Raw genomic sequence first — 18933 nt, forward strand, 5'->3', positions numbered from 1 at the left:
CTCGAAGTGGTTTTCCGTGGTTTACTACTTCTCCTCCAGGCTAATGCCGGGATGGTACCTAACTTAAGGCCACGGCTGCTTCCTTCCCTCATTTCTTGTCTATCCCTTCTAATCTTCCCATACCCCCTCCCCACAAGGCTCCTGTTCAGCATAGCAGGTGAAGCCGCCTGGGCGAGGTACTGGTCCTCCTTCCCAGTTGTACCCCCCGACCCAAATTCTCACGCTCCATGACACTGCCCTTGAGGCGGTAGAAGTGAGATCCATCGCTGAGTCGAGGGGAAAACCAACGCTGGAGGGTAAACGAATTAAGAAAGAAAGAAAGAAAGATTATTTCACGATACGTACTTCATTCGGTTCACTGCTAATATCCATTTCTGTCTTCTTTCTTTTTTTTATTCCTTCCACGTGAGCGCAAAAAACTTAACACTAGGATTGCTATAACGTTTTAAATTCGCCACGGCCGCGATTTTGCTACTGGCGCCCAAGTTTCGCCCCCCTCCCTCCGCCCACCCCATGAAAAATGATCATTTTTAGGTTTATTATACATTATTTTTTCTCCTACCCATCAGTATATAACAAAAGCCCCGTCACATACGTCGTCACTAAGCAGGGCACGATTTTCTCGAAAATAACCGCGAGATCAAAGAGGATAGAGATAATTTTATTTGCACGGTAGCGAGAGAGCAAGGGAGACGTAGCATTATTGATACAGGACAGTTGATGCACGTAACGCAGGTGGCCCTCATTTGTTACGGCAGCAGGGCCTTTACTGGAAGAATAATTACGAGTAGTGAAAAGTACTGCTTGGACTCATACTCTACGGAAAGAAAATGCAACAGATTCATTGAGGATTATCACACAAAGTGGGCCAGATTGACAATTATGAAATATAAAGATGGTGATGCAGAATGCTTAACGAGTCCTTGATAATGTCTATTATGATGTTGTTGAGTGTATTTCCGGGGATACCTAACCATTTCAAAATGTTTCAGGACTATTTTTTAGTACCTTCCCTGCTCCCAGAAACAATAATTTAACCGACTAATATTCTAGACGGATGTTGTAATATTCGCTTAAATATGGGAGGCATGGTTCATAACGCTTTTCTATGTCAACCTCAATCGCCTGATCAACGCCTCTTTCAAAACGGATAGTGGTATCCAACACTAAAGTAGTGTGCACTTTTGGATGAATGGCAATGGCTCTTCTATTCGACCCCGTAGAAGACACACAGTGAACTTCTTCGTAAACTTTTTTTTTTCAATTTGCTTTACGCCGCACCGATACAGGTAGGTCTTATGGCGATGATGGGAGAGGAATAGGCTAGGAATTTGAAGGAAGTGGCCGTGGCCTTAATTAAGGTACAGCCCCAGCATTTTTCTGTTATGAAATTGGGAAACCACGGAAAACCATCTTCAGGGCTGCCAACAGTGGGGTTCGAACCCACTATCTCCCGGATGCAATCTTCGTAAACTTACCACTTAATTTATCTTAATACTGAAGCTAGAGCTGAACTAACCCTTTCATGGCAATTATTCCTTTGCAGCGATCCCCTGTGACAGTACGAAGCACGTGTCCTAAAGTTTCAGTCTCTCTACAGTCAGGATGTTCACCTTCCAGGGACCGCTTGAACCGTTGAAATACTGGACGGCAATTTAAGAGCATTTGTTCACTCCGAAGACAATAATCCACTGCGATTATTCACCCAAAAGTTGACATTGGGTAGGTCAGTGCAGGCCTCTACTGAGACTTCCTCCTGCCGGTAAATCTGTAGATGTAAGGCTGATATTATTCAGCTCCTTCAAATACCACCGAACGTATCAAATCCATTAGTAGTTTAAGGTTCTAGACATGCTAAAATTGCTGTTTGCTTTACGTCCCACCGACACAGATAGGTCTTACGGCGACGATGGGATAGCAAAGGCCTAGGAATGGGAAGGAAGCGGCCGTGGCCTTAATTAAGGTACAGCCTGGTGTGAAAATTGGAAACCGCGGAAAACTATCTTCAGGGCTACCGACAGTGGGGATCGAACCCACTATCTCTCGGATGCAAGCTCACTTCTGCGCGGCCCTAACCTCACGACCAACTCGCCCTGTGACATGCTAAAAGAAATGTACGAAAGAAAATGTCACATTTTGCAATATTTTGAAAAATATTTCGAATTTACAATAGGGTATGTGTGTTTCCTAAGCTGCATTCTTTACTAGAAAATACCTACAGTCTATTTGTCTTAGATCATACTGTAGATTGCATTTTCTGTACTCTGGATTAATTCGACAATGATGCACAGCGAACATTTAAATTATTGCGATGTACACAAACAAGACGAAATATTCTTTCACATACTTCTTTGTTGACAAATATACTTCATCATAAGGTCCTTCCTGAAAGGTCAATCACTGTAACAGTCATAGGTCAAACAGTAGGCCAACTTGATAAATGTAACTATTTCCAAACCCACCCTTCCCAGGTGCATACAGCCCAGTACGGATCTTGGCTTGTCAAATGATTGCTGCCCATCCAGATGGCCTGCAGATTCTGGAGTATCACATGACCAGCGTCAAATTCTGAGCCGTATTGTTTAACGTTCGTGACCAGGTCCGCTGCAGCTCCTCGCTTACTTCACGAGGCAGAGAGTGTCCCTTTATATTCTTCAATCCATAATTGAATTCTTGGACTCATCGGGAATCGAACCCGAAACCTCTGGGTGAGAAGTAGGGACACTACCTCCACACTACAAGGCTGGCATTTATATTTATGTTACATCAAAATATTTTTAGAAATGGTTGTGCCTTTCAGTATCTGTATACCCAGATCGTATTCATGATTACCGAGGGAATTGGCTGTGCGATGCCGGGCTGAGCGGCTCAGACGTTTGAGGCGCTGGCCTTCTGACCCCAACTTGGCAGGTTCGATCCTGACTCAGTCCACTGGTTTTTGAAAGTGCTCAAATAGGTCAGCCTCGTGTCGGTAGATTTCTTGAAACGTAAAAGAACTCCTTCGGCACTAAATTCCGGCATCCTAGTGTCTCCGGAAACCGAAAAAGTAGTTAGTGGAACGTAAAGCCAATAACATTATTATTATATAAGGGATATAATGGGCTCGAGTTCCACTGTCGGCAATCCTGGCTATGGTTTTGCGTGGTTTCCCATTTTCACACCGGACGAATGTTCGGTCTCTACGTTAGGCCGGGAGATTTCTTACGTTGAAGGAGATGTTCGGAGAAGGTGAGGGGGTGGTGGCCGTGGCCTATACTAAGAACTGTCCCGGCATTCGTCTTGGTGAAGGAGAATGGAAAACCACGGAAAACCATTCTCAGGACAGCCGACAGTTGGGGTCAGCCGTGAGGTCCAGCCCTGTCCTGTCTCCCGAATGCAGAGGCGTAGGACTTGTGGGCTACGACCCACTCTGCATCCTTCCTCCCAATCCTAGTTCTTCCTATCCTTATGACGCCAAACACGTTCTATGTATGAGTGCAATATTAAACGACTACCAAAATAAAAATCATAATTGCGACGTTTCATCCATCCGCCTTTTTGTCACCCCAGTCACCGTAAGACCACTCCCAGTGATAGTGTCGAGATCACATGGTAGCATAGGCGAAGATGTACGGGAAAGAGCAAGGACTGAAGAATACATTTCCATTATAGCTAGCATTAATGCAGTTGTTTTGAAAGCAATAGAGCAACTAAACACACGAAGTAATGTCCGGCCTATCACTTCGGTAGGCTAATTAAGATTCAAGTGGAACTGTGTGCCCCTTCGTCAGTGTGACACGCGTAACGGCATTAGGGTTGACGTCCGCCTGCGCTTGAGTGTCGCAGTGGACGTGTGGAGCGCTGCTCTCGCTGCGTGGCCCAGGAACTGCCTTCAGCGGGGACCGACCAGTGTCGGACGGACTGTCGTGATAGTGGGGTCAATGGAGTGGCGCTTCATTCACGGCACTGCAGCTCATGCACACAGCACGAAGAGCCAGAGTTTCACTGTGTGTACCACGCTTTGCGCGTTAGTTGTCTTCTCTGAATTTTGGTTAGATTAGAATGCAAGGCATAATATTTCTAGTCTGCTAATACCAAAGGAAAACTCAATTTTCAAAGTTCTCTTAAGCATTTAAATCACAGTATTACATCGACATTTCAAAATATTTTTTCTTTGAAGTGAAATTCAAATTATAACTAATAAGACAAACGAAAATACTTTATACTTGGAAATATATTAAAAACAGTCCATCATCTTCATCGAAAAACTTAGTGACGTGTGTGTACCTGAAGGAAATGTCATCATTGTTCTTGTGTGTAGTGTGAACCATTGACTCTTAACAATGAAATTTGACAGCGTCTATCCAAAGGGGAAACCCAGTACCATCTTTGATACCAAGCGGAGCTGTTGGTAAGTAACATTTTTGCACCTAGAAATATTTTATAGTCTTAATTTCTTATAGAATGGCAAATACAGAAAACAATCTCATATTAAATCAACACATTCAGATACTACTATGCCTTCTTCAAGAACAGTGCCGTGAATTCAGACAGTTCAAAGAGAACTGCAGTGTGTTCATTATTTCCTGTTGTTAAAACCTAATAGCGAATTTACCTGGCATTGGTATTACTGTAGTTATTGAAAGCAAATAAGATTAATTTTAACTTAAAATAACTTCGATTTTTTCAGTCTGTCTAAACACAAATTGTAACACTTCGAATATTGAAACATATCTATAAAAGGAACACGAAAAAAGAATGGCTTCCTTCTAAACAAATTTAAACTACTAATAAATTAGAAATTAAGTCTGCTATGTTTTATACTGGACTTACAGAAAAATCACAGAAAATCATTAATGACCAATAATAGCGATGAATTTCGATAGTTCTGTAGTTCATCTTCCACTTATCGTGTTCTAACAGAATGCGAGCCTGCACCCTCTAAGAGCACGTTATCTTACTTGCCTAGGGTGTATGCGGAAGACAAAGCGAAAGGTTCGAGACTCTTTTAGGGCGTTTTTGGAGAGCGTCTTGAATTATATCTGTGACTTTACCTTTCTTTTTATATCCCGAGTTACGGGCTTTGTAATAACACATTTCATCAAACAACGTCACTTTAAGTGAATTCTGGGGCCGCTGGAGCTGGAGCTCAGATGCCCTTCCTGGCATCACGTGATTATTCACGTAGAAATTCCAAACCAGAATCGAGATTCGAACCTCGTCCTTTCGGTAGGAAAGCCAGCAGCTAATCATTGCGCTAACCACGCTACCCCCACACCCTAGTTTTTACAATTGGTTCTAATATAAATATGCGAGGTTTATCACCACTCAGTGATTAGTAAACAAACACTTTTCGACTGTAGTAAACTATTTAAGTCCGCCTCTGGGGTGTAGTGGTTAGTGTGATTAGCTGCCACCCCTGGAGGCTCGAGTTCGATTTCCGGCTCTGCCACGAAATTTGAAAAGTGGTACGCGGGATGGAACGGGGTCCACTTAGCCTCGAGAGGTCAACCGAGTAGAGGAGGTTCGATTCCCACCTCAGTCGTCCTCGAAGTGGTTTTCCGTGGTTTCCTACTTCTCCTCCAGGTAAATGCCGGGATGGTACCTAACTTAAGGCCACGAACGCTTCTTTCCCTCTTCCTTGTCTGTCCCTGCCAATCTTCCCATCCCCCACACCCTAGTTTCTTAACAACTGGTTCTAATATAAATATGTGGGGTTTATCACCACTCAGTGATTAGTAAACAAAAACTTTCCGTATGTTGAAATATTTAAGGGATAGTTACGGTTCAGCATAGTACGTGACGCCACCTGGGCGATGTACTGGTCCTTCTCCCCAGTTGTATCCCTCGACCCAAATCTCACGCTCCAGGACACTGCCCTTGAGGCGGTAGATGTAGGATCCCTTGCTAAGTCCGAGGGAAAAACGAACCCTGGGGGGTAAACGTATTAAGAAAGAAAGAAAGAAAGAAATAAGTAGATATTTAAATAATATGTGAACACTTCTTGAGGAAAGTTCATGAGGACTTCAAACTTTCAAGAAGCAGGAGTCGTAAATTCAACGTACAGTATGTGATTCTTTCGTCGAATTCTAGTAAACACTTTTCCGGTATGATGAATTCATTATTTATCCAAAATGTTACAAATTCAAGGTTTGTCCGCATGAGCTATAGGAAAGGTAACACGGCCCAACAACAGAATTCCCTGTCTTAAGTAAACAAAGGCTAAGAAGGGCTAAGAGTGTCTCTTCACCATACTGCTCTCTAAATTGGACGTTACTTAAGAAGGTCGTCAACGTTGAAGGATAGTTACGGTTCATGATCAGTTACATCTCACGCTAGTCTGTTAGCCCACTCTCTAACTCCCCACCTCTACCAGAAGCTCAGTTTTAATTGCTATCGTATATAAATGTTAATGCCTGAAGGTACCCCACCATACGAGCCAGGATCACGTTCTTCCCGAACCTAGCCCCGTTAAATTAAAAGTACATATACCACAACTATACAGGGCATTAGACAGACTTTCAAAAACGTAATACAAGGGAATATTTGCCATTATATCCAAATTCCATAAAACCCATAATTTTCGTTTTCCTTTCGATTTTATGTTCCATGATCTTTCTGTGCATCCAGTAACTTTTCCATTCTTTCACTCCAAAGTTAAGTAGACTTAAGTTGCACAATTTTGTCCTCAATTCTAGTTGTTTTTATTGGTTAGGCCTATATATATATAGATTCCGTACTTGATGCGGAAGTTGGGTGAGCGCTCATCACCTGTGTGCATGAGGTTGCTAGATGCATTCAGTTGGCATTTGAGAGTACTTATATGGGTTAAAATTATGCAATTACATTTACTAGAAACTTAGAACACCATATTTCAAGGGTGACTTTTGCCGGGCTTAATGGCTCAGACGGTTGAGGCGCTGGCCTTCTGACTCCAACTTGGCAGGTTCGATCCTGGCTCAGACCGGCGGTATTTGAAGGTGCTCAAATACGTCAGCCTCGTGTCGGTAGATTTACTGGCACGCAAAAGAACTCCTGCGGGACTAAACTCCGGCACCTCGGCGTCTCCGAAACCCGGAACAGTAGTTAGTGGAAAGTAAAGCCAGTAACATTAATAATAATGTTATTTGTTTCACGCCCCACTAACTACTCTTTTACGGTTTTCGGAGACGCCGAGGTGCCGGAATTTAGTCCCGCAGGAGTTCTTTTACGTGCCAGTAAATCTACCGACACGAGTCTGACGTATTTGAGCACCTTCAAATACCACCGGACTGAGCCAGGATCGAACCTGCCAAGTTGGGGCAAGAAGGCCAGCGCCTTAACCGTCTGAGCCACTCCGCCCGGCGCCAGTAACATTAAGGATGACTTCTGGCTGATTACTGACTGTGGTTAAAATATCCCTAGGAGCTCTCAATTTTGGTGTTTGGGTTAGCGACCACAGGGCCCTAACCTGAGTCTATCATTGCTTCCACTTATTTTTGCCAGACTCTTCACTTTTATCTTCCCTTCTCAAACTCACTAGGTCCTCTCATGTTCTCTTCCTGCCCCGAAGGTATTACGTTTACGAGGCCTAGGTTGTCTTTAATTTTCACGCCTTTCTCGTCACTTCCTTTCCTTTTATCGATACCCTCAATCTTCGAACCTCTTCCATGTCTTCTGCTGTTTGGTGTTATGAGAAAATTGTTGCCCAGATGTCCTTACTCTTTAAAATGATAATCACTAGCACTGACAATTATTATTATTTTATTATTATTATTATTATTATTATTATTATTATTATTATTATTATTATTATTATTATTATTATTATTAGCGTAATTAGCTGCTGGCTTTATACCTGAATGAGCGAGGTTCGAAACTCATTAAATTGTATGTTAGAATATTCACCTGAAAATCTATAAATCCATGTGGTATCAAGAGGCATCTGGTCTTAAACCTCCGGATAAAACCAAAAATTGGTCAGCGTGACTCCAGCTACCCTATAATAACTGAAATAAACTGTAGTAATTATTATTATTATTATTATTATTATTATTATTATTATTATTATTATGACAAGAGCACAATAGTTAATTTGAAAAACAAAAGAACACTTTTTTACCAGCCTTCGCATAAATTATAAATGTACCCTGTTTGATTAATGGTTGGGCATGTTGGATATATCTGTGTATTTCTGCACGTTAATGATATTATTAAAAATGTTCTATTTTCTGCTTCTGGGGAACGATACATGGACTTACGTAGTTTTCAGCCCTACAACTGCATTATCTTGAACAAAGTATTGTAGGTAAGCTGTGGAAAACGTATACCGTAATTAACTGATTCTGTGATCCGAACTGTCTTTACAGGACACCCTTAGACACAGTATTGAACATACTAAATACACATACTAACTCAGAAAATAGATCATAAAGATGCATGTTGTAGGATGAACTAATAGCGCCTGTTTAAAAGAACGGTAATGAACAGTACCTACTTCAGCCTTCCGGTGGTATTTTAAACTGTAGCGCCTCAGCTTGGCTGGGGAGAGCCCAGATAGCCTTCAGTATTACGGCAGAGCTTGTAATAATCAGTTCGCGTCCGCAAAGCTCCTACCTCATCCTTAGCCACGGGGGGCCAAAGTGTCACTGCCACCACTCCATCATATGCTAACAGGCGGCAATGGTTCTCCTACGACGAAGAAGTCAAATTCTCGTAAGTTACTTCAGAATGTTCATACCGTAGAGTAAATGTTCCTGAATTAAAAGTGAATTGGTCTTGAAGAAACGGAGTGTTACTTTTTTAATATTTTAGCCGTAAAATAGTGAAAAATTAGTTAATAGTTCACTACTGCTCAGAACACCGGGAATTTCGGTCCTTAAATTCTCAAACTTCCAGCATCCTTCAGCGTGAGCTTCAGCTTTTTCGGTTACCAATATCAGTTCTTAAAACAGAAGTTCTACATGGGGAAGCGATAAATCATCTTTACACGCAACTCATTTCTCCCAATGTATCTGCATGTCTCTGTTAAGATTTCTTTAAATAATTTCAGGTCAGAAGTGTTAATGCAATGCATTTCTTTGTTTCTTCATTTGAATACCTGTTACGGCGACTAATTGGCTATCCTACAAGTGGTTTTCTGCGTAATTTTCCGTACTTTGTTCACGAATGTTCAGTACGTACAGTATACTCCCTACTATCCGGTCCTACGTATTATCAATTTTCATTTGTCCAGCACAGATTTTATACACGACAAATTATAGTGTAATCGCTTGTGAAATTCTGATGTATTTAACTATGCGAATTACAATGTAAGAAGTTCATAAATTAAAATAGAAACGGCTTGTGGGCAAACATATGATTAAATGGAAACAGGATCGGAGGAAAAACAAGAGCTTCGTAATGTGAAATAAAGTTTTATCCTAGAATGTGCCTGCTTCACACTCTGTCTGTATTTATTTGTCTTCAGTAGTGGTGAAGTTTTGCTAGTTGCTTTACATCGCACCGACACAGGTAGGTCCTATGGCGACGATGGGACAGGAAAGGCCTAGGAATGGGAAGGTAGCGGCCGTGGCCTTAATTAAGGTACAGCCCCAGCATTTGCCTGGTGTGAAAATGAGAAACAGTGGTGAAGTTAGAACTCACGGTCCTCTCTTACACCGTGATATTCGACTAAAAGTACAACCATGCCGATAACATAAAAATATGTTTAGAGAACCGCACACCTACAACTCAATTCATGAACGAATACGGTGCAGAGTGCATTTCACGTGGAAGTTGTTCTGGACGATATTTTTGTTGTATCGTTGAAGACTACCACAATCACTACTGATCAGCATTTAGGGAGTCGCACAGGTGGAAAATTGCCTATGAGTTGTTTACCTAGTATTTTCTTAATTTCAAAGAATTTGGAAATGTATCGAACATCTCCTTTGTTAAATTATGCCAGGGCTGCAGTCGATAGCCTCGTGTATTTACTGCGTATATGTTCTATATAAAGATAGCATGTGTTACTGGCCTCCGAAAACCGTAAAAGTGTTAGTGGGACGTAAAGCCAATAACATTATTATTGTGTTACTGGGTAGTCTGTTCACACAATCAATATTTGCTAATGCTTAGGAAAGGACCTTCCATTCCATCACTAACATGGTGATGAAAAGGAAAAAATCACGAAAAAAATCATTTCAGGGGCAGCCAATTACCCAACGCTTTGTCATATTAAAAGTTTAAAAGTTTCGTGTGGCTATTTCTAGCCGAGTTCAGCCCTTGCGAGGTAGACCCTCCGATTAAGGAGGGCGGCATCTGCCATTCGTAGGGAACTGCGTGTTATTGTGGTGGAGCATAGTGTTGTGTGTTGCGTGTAAGTTGCAGGGATGTTGAGGACAGCACAAGCACCCAGCCCCCGGGCCATTAGAATTAACCAATGAAGGTTAAAATCCCCGACATGGCTGGGAATCGAACCCGAGACCCTCTGAGCCGAAGGCCAGTACGCTGATCATTCATCCAACAAGTCAGACATATTGAATACCACAGCATCTTTGATGGTGAATTGAATGTACTAAGCATATAATATCGTCACTGCAAAGAACATTTTCTTTTATGTAGGTGCACAATCGTTTGTCAGTTTTCTACTCTCGGCCATTTGCTCATTTCTGAGCGGGGTATTCCACGACACTTAGCGTTAGGGGTAGCGTGCCTGCCTCTTATTCGGAGGCCCCGGGTTCGATTCCCAGACAGGTCAGGGATTTTTACCTGGACCTGAGGGCTGATTCGAGGTCTACTCAGCCTCCGTTATTACAATTCAGGAGCTATCTGACGGTGAGATGGTGATCCCGGTCTAGAAAGCCAAGAGTAACGGCCGAGAGGATCCGTCGTGACAACAGGAGACCTCCTAAACTGCAGGCCTACGCGATGAGCAGCGTTCGCTTTGTAGGCCACGTCCCTTCGGGGCTGTTGCGCCATGGGTCTAGGTTTGGGGGTTATTTAAACAGAACTTACTGGACGGCCAGTGATACTCTTTATCGCATCACTCCATCGTAAGAGCTCTTCTCCGAGCTCTTTTCTCCAGTAACATGGCCGAAGATCATAAGATTTTCCATTTTTTCCTCCTCCTATACGAGCAACGCGAACAAATAACTGCAGTTTGGTCATCACTCGACTAGCAGTTAATTCTACATTCTGTTGACGAAATTCGTAGCATGTGCGACATTTCGAATACATCTATTTTTTGTTTCAGGTGCAGGACTACTGACGGTTGAATATTTCACTTCCGTTAAGACGGAAAGATGAAAAGACAGTGGTCCATAAAGACCATCCTCAGTTAGGGAATGCTGTACTATAATTTGTTGGGATTAAGCCCATTTTGAACTTCGGAAAGAGGAAATTTTCGCCTTCCTTCATGTTTATTTTGCTTTTGTTTCCATTCTTGCTGTGGACTTCTTTTCTCTCAGCTTCAACTTCTCTTGGTCGTTGTCTTCTGTTTGTCCTCTTGGTCAAGTTGCTATCTGTGAATTTCGGATCAAAATAGCTCTCTATTTTGGATGTCTTCTTGTGAGATTCCTGCTCATTTAAGGTCACTGACCCATTTCATTGTATCAATTTTTACTTTGATCTGCGTTTTCTTATGTCACTGTGATTGGCTGTGTACTGTTTGATTTGATGCTGGTTTCTAGTGTGTAATACTCACCTGTGAGCTCAAGACCTAGAATTTTCCTTACAATTTTGCGTTCCTTTCTGTCAGTGTTTTCGGTGTATTATCCGCTGTTCAAAATTCGTGTTTCCAATCCACAGAGACATTCTGATTTAACGACCGTATTGTTTTAGTTTTGTAAATTTGGAAATGGAGCATTTGTTGTTGATATTTTTGGCGAGGTGATATGCTGTTTCCCGGTCTCTAAAGCCAAGAATAACGGCCGAGACGATTCGTCGTGGTGACCACACGACACCTCGTAATCTGAAGGCCTTCGGGCTGAGCACCGGTCGCTTGGTAGGCCCAGGCCCTTCAACGGCTGTAGTGCCATGGGGTTTGGTTTTTTAGATATGCTGTTTCAATTTTCTGGGATCTAACTTATTCGGCTTTTGTTTCGATTCTGCTTTCTTTGACTGTTTCATCCAGGTTAAATCGTTTGATTCATTATTCGATTTTACCATATTTTGTTTCCATGTATTTTGGTACTTCTTTATTCCGGGTAATGTATTCTTTTTATCACGAATGATGCCTCCAGGCCGAATCCCGACCTCCCACTTTTATTAGTAGTTCGATCGGTTTGTTTTTGTCATTATTATTATTATTATTATTATTATTATTATTATTATTATTATTATTATTATTATTATTATTAGACAAAAGAATGGTTCGAACCCCACTGTCGGCAGCCCTGAAAATGGTTTTCCGTAGTTTCCCATTTTCACACCAGGCAAATGCTGGAGCTGTACCTTAATTAAGGCCACGGCCACTTACTCCTCACTCCTAGCCCTTTTCTGTCCCATCGTCGCCATAAGACCTATCTGTGCGACGTAAAGCAAATAGAAAAAAAAAGACAAAGGAATATAGATCATGCCAATATTATTAAACATAGGGCCTATTTAATTTTTAAAGGTTTTAGAAGCTATGATCCATGGTAGCTTTCAAAAGAAGTGATGCTACTAACATCTACTACCTGGGTGACATCCCTAAGCGCAGATGATTGATTGATTGATTGATTGATTGATTGATTGATTGATTGATTGATTGATTGATTGATTGATTGATTGATTGATTGATTGATTGATTGATTGATTGATTGATTGATTGATTGATTGATTGACATACGAACTGGTCTTTAGTGCGTATCGCACCTCTCAAGTTAATTTACGAACAAATGACGTAACTGAATACATACTTTCCTGCTGCTTATTTATTCTGCTTTCGTGTTTCGCTTTGCTGAAGCGCCATTTGCGTGTTGTGTTTCCGTACTCTCTCAATGTCATAACCTTACACTTGCAACTATGAACCTCTTCGTGATAACAAACGTTCCTATACCGCGGCTTGCGTACCTATAGTACGTGAGTGTGTGTCATTCTTTACATTACCATATTGATCTACACCAAAAAAGCTAGGAGGAAACGTCAAGGCCAGTGATTAATTCTCCATACTACTGTATTATGACGTTAACATGTGTAACGTTAACGTTCGTAAACATTTCATTGCCTACAGGAAGCCATTTCCGTGCTCTTCCAAATAACGTGGGTAAAAAATTGATAAACCTGTGAAATAACGTCCTTTATTAATTGTACGGCCTGAGATAAACATGAAGTTTTGTGTAAGAGTGTATTTATTTTATTTTTACTATTTGTTTTACGTGGCACTGACGCAGACATGGTTTATGGCGTGACGATGGGATAGGAAAGAGCTACGATTGGGCAGATAGCGGCCCTGGCCTGCATTTTCCTGCTGTGAAAATGGAAAAGCACGAAAAACCATTTTACGGGCTGCTGACCGAGAGGTTCAAACCTACGATCTCCCGAATGCAAGCTCACAGATACGTGGCCCAAACCGCGTGGCTAACTTGCTTGGTAAGAGATATATTGAACAATTAAGTTATGGTTGATAATTAACACAAACCGCTGACAATCTCGTTATTAAGAAACTGTATCCCACTTCCAGTTCAGAAGAGAGTTCTTTTAAGGTTATTCTTTGGTTTTATGTTGCACCGACTCATGCATGTCTTGTAGTGACAGGACATAACTAGAAATGATAAGGAAACGACTTTGATGAAGGTAGGGTCCTAGCATTAGCCTTGTGTGAAAATGGGGAACCACGGAAGACCATCTTCAGGGCTGCCGACAGAGGGGTTCGAACCTACTACTGCCTGAATGCAAGCAAACAGCTACACGCCTCTAACCGTGAAGCCATTCCAATCGATTTTTAAGGATTAACAAAAGTTTTAGTTTCATATAACTGTTACTATTGTCGTTTTAGCCACAGGACCGCTTGAATACCGTTGAATCCTTATCACGGAGCCATGACCCTTCATTTTGAAAACCTCTCGTACATTAGCCGGGATTTGAACCATGACCGCTTTTGTAAGAGGGCAATGTCCCTACATCGCGGCCCCTAAGGATTTACAACATCAGATTTAAGCCCATCGTTTAGAAGTAATAGACATTCGACTAAACAGCTTATCATAAGGTCGTATAATAATTTTAATCTATTTAGTTTGTATGAATTGCCGGGCTGAGTGGCTCAGACGGTTGAGACGCTGGTCATCTGACCCCAAGTTGGCAGGTTCGATCCTGGCTCAGTCCGGTGGTTTTTGAAGGTTCTCAAATATGACAGCCTCGTGTCGGTAGATTTACTGGCACGTAAAAGAACTCCTGCGGGACTAAATTCCGGCACCACGGCGTCTCCGAAAACCGTAAAAGTAGTTAGTAGGACGTAAAGCAAATAGAATTATTATTTATTATAGTGTGTATGAATTATCTTAAAACACTAAGTTAATAATAATAATAATAATAATAATAATAATAATAATAATAATAATAATAATAATCTAGGCCTATTGGTTCAGCTACGACATGCACGCATTTTGATTTGGCGCAGTGTAGGCAGCCTTGACAATTTCAACGTTTCTTGCTCTGCTTCGAGGTGGCAAAGAAACTAGGATTCTATTTGGGTGACCTATGGCTTGATTTTAATTAATTTTGTCGGGTAAACACTAAGTGTGTCTCCGGAGATCTCTCACGTGTAGACATCGTACGACATGGAGTGTATTCCGCCCTTCATAAATCTGTCTCTGCCTGGTTCGAACCCGCAGTCTTGGACTCCGTGTGGTGACACTCTACCGCTGATCCACAATAATAATAATAATAATAATAATAATAATAATAATAATAATAATAATAATAATAATACCGAGTGAGAGTCTGCGTAACTGTGAATTTTCATTCGGGAGATATTGGGTTCGAACTCCACTGTCGGCAGCCCTGAAGATGGCTTTCCGTAGTTTCCCATCTTCAGACCTTAATTAAGGTCACGGACACTCGCTTCTTCCCAATCCTAGCCCTTTCGTATCCCATCGTCACCATTATGTCCTGTCTGAGTCGTAGCGACTAAAACCGAATTTTGTTCCGACAGGAATTATTTTACGTGCAGTAAACCTACCGATACGAAATTGGCGTAGTTGAACACTTCGAAATACTAGCGGACTGTATCGGTATCGAGCCCAACAACTCGGGCTCTGAACCACTCAACACGGCACATGCGTGTACAGGAGCGTTTGTTTACGTGAAAGACCCTAGAAATTACGAATTCAGCGAAAAGTTTGCCCTACTAGTAATTAGTTATGAGTCGCATATCTTAATAAATAAATTCACTCGTAATTACGAATGATATTCTCCTCTTTATGACTGCTTTACACCCGAACTTAGCTTATACCTACTTTCACGAATTGCAGTCCCTTGACGGCGTCAGGTGACATTGTAAATTTTAGCAGGGTTCTTGCAGACTCATTCCATTTCACCTAAGCTTTCTTCCATTCATTCATTCATTCATTCGTTCGCTGGTGGTCACGACTGGCTAGTAGAAAGTACTGCAGTGAAATGTGTAAACCCAGAGTCGTAAGTGTAACATTCAAAATAGATATTACTTTAAATTTTGAGGATCAAATGGGAAAGACTAGCCAATTACATAGAAAAGCGAAACTGTATAATATATACTTTTAGAAGTATCATAACGTGAGGTACAGGAACTGAAAAATTATATAATTCCGGAGATTTTACGTTGTTCGTGACAGTAATATAATTGTTGGTTTTTGTTTGTTTTTTGTTTTTTTGCCGTGCTGAGCAGTTCAGAAAGTAGAAGTGCTGACCAAGGTAACTAGACTAGTAGCGCTGACCTTCTGAGCACAATTTGATGAATCCGATCCTCGCTCAGTACGGTGGTAAATGAAGGTGTTCAAATACGCCAGCTTCGTTTTATTAGATTTACCAACACGCAAAAGAACAGCTGTAGGACAAATTTCTGTCATCTCATCGTCTCCGGAAACCCCGAAAGTAGGTAGTGAGACCTAAAATCCAATAATAAAGCTTTCTTCAGCTTATCCCAGATATTTCTAGGGTCGCCGGAACCATCCAGGCACATTTTGGTTTTCCCCAGTGGTTAAGGTGCTTCGTGACACCAGGTGATTTATCAGGTGAAAATTCTAACCCTGGATCGACCGGAATTCGAACCTCGCCCTCCGGATAGAATGCCAGCAACTAAGCCACTGCCCTAATAACGGCCCCGTAAAATCTAATGATAATATCAATGATTTTATGTTGTTTGCGCGATACGGGTCTTATAGCTGTAAGCCTGCATTCTAAAGTCGAAGGGTTTGAATCCCATTGTGGACAATAATTTACTCATTTTCACACCAGGCAAATCTTAATTAAGACCATTGGTGCTACCTTCCCAGTCTTAGTTCTCTCCCATCCTAGAGTTGATGAAAACATATGTCTCTCACTCGGAGTGAGTTGTTGATGTAAGCACCAGGCTTTACTTCCTGGAGAAGTATTCTGGTGGAGGAAATCTTTACTGTTCTTTATCATTGGACTATATACTATAACGTACTAGTAGAGGCAATTTGTTGTCATATATCACTCGTGTGAGAGATGCGGTAGTTCAGTGGGTAAAGTGTTATCATCTCGAAAAGAGAAGCCTTTTTATGATCCCCGACCGTAACAGAGATTTTTAAAAGTGCCTTCGCGCCATTTTTTGGCAGCTCGATTCTGCCATTCCATCGCAGTTGAATTCATCTATAATACTGAGTATCACGGATGAGTGATAGAGTTCCAAGTTCCTGGTTTCGATCCGGAGTGAGGTTCTAAATTTTAAGTATGATCAAAAGTTAACATAAAGGAATAAATGAACTGGATTAAAGCCACTATATATATATATTTATTAATAATAAAGCCAAGCTTTCAGCCAAATTGTATTGGCCTTCATCAGGGCATGTGAAGTTTTGCCTCCGACAGTGAGCAAAGAAATTATCTGAAGGAACATGGAAGTCATGCCCGTACTATCCACGGCCTACCCCACTAACTGGACTCAAGGATCGTGGCGCTGTGCTGTGGTGGTTGGGAGGGAAGTTACTGATGCACCGCCCTCTGTCGACAGTTTGAGTGCGTCCCGCTGTGCCATGGTGGTGTTATGCATGTTTTTCTGCAGTACAGGTCTCCATGTATTTGATAACTTGAAGCCGTCTTCCCTGTTGATGTTATTTGGGCACAGCTCTATCTCTATGGCTTCCCTCACAAGACGAGCATAGAAGTCTTTTACAGGCGCGATGACCTTCGCCTGGTCAAAGAGGATTTCATGGTCTGTACCGTAGACATGTTCTGCTATGGCAGACTGGCTTATAGCGTTCTCCGTGGAGGATCAGATCGGTAAAGAATGTCGCTCTTTCATCCTCCACGAAGAACGCTATAATCCAGTCTGCCATAGCAGAACATGTCTACAGTACAGACCATGAAATCCTCTTTGACCAGGCGAAGGTCATCGCGCCTGTAAAAGACTTCTATGCTCGTCTTGTGAGGGAAGCCATATAGATAGAGCTGCGCCCAAATAACATCAACAGGGAAGACGGCTTCAAGTTATCAAATACATGGAGACCTGTACTGCAGAAATGCATACATAACACCACCATGGCACAGCGGGACGCACTCAAACTGTCGACAGAGGGCGGTGCATCAGTAACTTCCCTCCCAACCACCACTTCACATGCCCTGATGAAGGCCAATGCGATTTGGCTGAAAGCTTGGCTTTATTATTAATAAATATATATATATATATATATATATATATAGTGGCTTTAATCCAGTCCATTTATTCCTTTATGTTAATACAATGAGCCACGAAAACTTACGTTCATTAATGATCAAAAGTTATTGTTGTTGACATGTTAAAGATATCTGGTGATGCACTCACTGTCACTCGACTAAATTAAATCAACTGAACAATAAGAACTGTCCAGATAAATTCAATTTTTTTTTTGTGCTAGTGGTCTAACGTAAAAGGAAGGCCTATCAAATATGGCTCCAGATAACTGGAAAAGATAGGGAAGTGTAAATAAACAAAAGGTAACGCTCCACGTTATTACAGAGAGACTACTGTACTTGCAGTTGGAACTACCTCCTGAACAAGTGGGGTTCATAAAGGGAAGAGGTACTGGAGAACACCTGCTAAACATACGACAGTTGATAGAGAAGTCGAGAGAATTTTCTTCTTCATTATAGGCTTCGTTTGTATTAGCTTATCGACTATTGGAAAGCCTTTGACAAAGTAAAGTGGCATTATCTATCGCAAGTGTTAATGGTAATGGGTGAGCCAAATCACCTCATATCGCCGATAGTTGAATTGTATAAGCAAACTACAGGATCGGTGAGAGTGATCCAGGCTTTATCAAAGGAGATTCACCCAGAACAAGTTAGACAGGGTTTTATACTTTCGCCTCAACTCCCCAGCATATATGAAGAGTACATCTTTAGGAAAGCTCTGGACAGACGCGAAGGAAGTGTTTCAGTTAATGACCAAAATATTTACAATTTGCGCTTTGCTGACGATACAGCTTCTTTAGCACACAGTCAAGAATAATTATTTTAACTCATTCAGTTAATTGAAAAGGAGAAGCAAGAACTTGGTTTAGAAATGAACACCTCGAAAACGAAAATAATCATCATGCTCAGGCAAAATAACGATCATCCAGAAATAAACCGGACTGATCAATTTGAAGTTGTCAATAAATACATCTATCTTAGATCTCAGATAATACATTCTGGGTTATCAGGAAAGGAGATAATACGAAGATTCAATATGGCTAAAGTGGCAAATTAAAAACGTTAATAAGACTATGGAAGGACCAACAAATTTCCAAGAACCTGAAAATAAGTCTGGTAAACTGTCTAATATCTCCCATGCGAGACGTGGCCATTAAGAAGGAGATGAATAAGATCGATGCA

The 18933-nt window shown here is 41.4% G+C and overlaps 1 protein-coding gene across 3 annotated transcripts in view; it reads left to right on the forward strand.

Moving 5' to 3' along the window:
• Positions 1-3872: 3872 nt before the first annotated feature.
• Positions 3873-18933, forward strand: part of LOC136866281 (uncharacterized) — a 230080-nt gene continuing 215019 nt past the window's right edge. For 2 of the 3 annotated variants that reach the window (XM_067143103.2, XM_067143104.2), the window contains exon 1: positions 3873-4390. In XM_067143103.2, coding sequence (XP_066999204.1) covers positions 4323-4390 — 68 coding nt within the window. In that variant the 5' untranslated portion in view covers positions 3873-4322. Of the gene's footprint in view, positions 4391-8517; positions 8674-18933 lie in introns of those variants that run through there. The other variant, XM_067143105.2, reaches the window with a different exon arrangement.

Source organism: Anabrus simplex, chromosome 3 (genome assembly GCF_040414725.1).
Source record: "Anabrus simplex isolate iqAnaSimp1 chromosome 3, ASM4041472v1, whole genome shotgun sequence".
Lineage (NCBI taxonomy): Eukaryota > Metazoa > Arthropoda > Insecta > Orthoptera > Tettigoniidae > Anabrus > Anabrus simplex.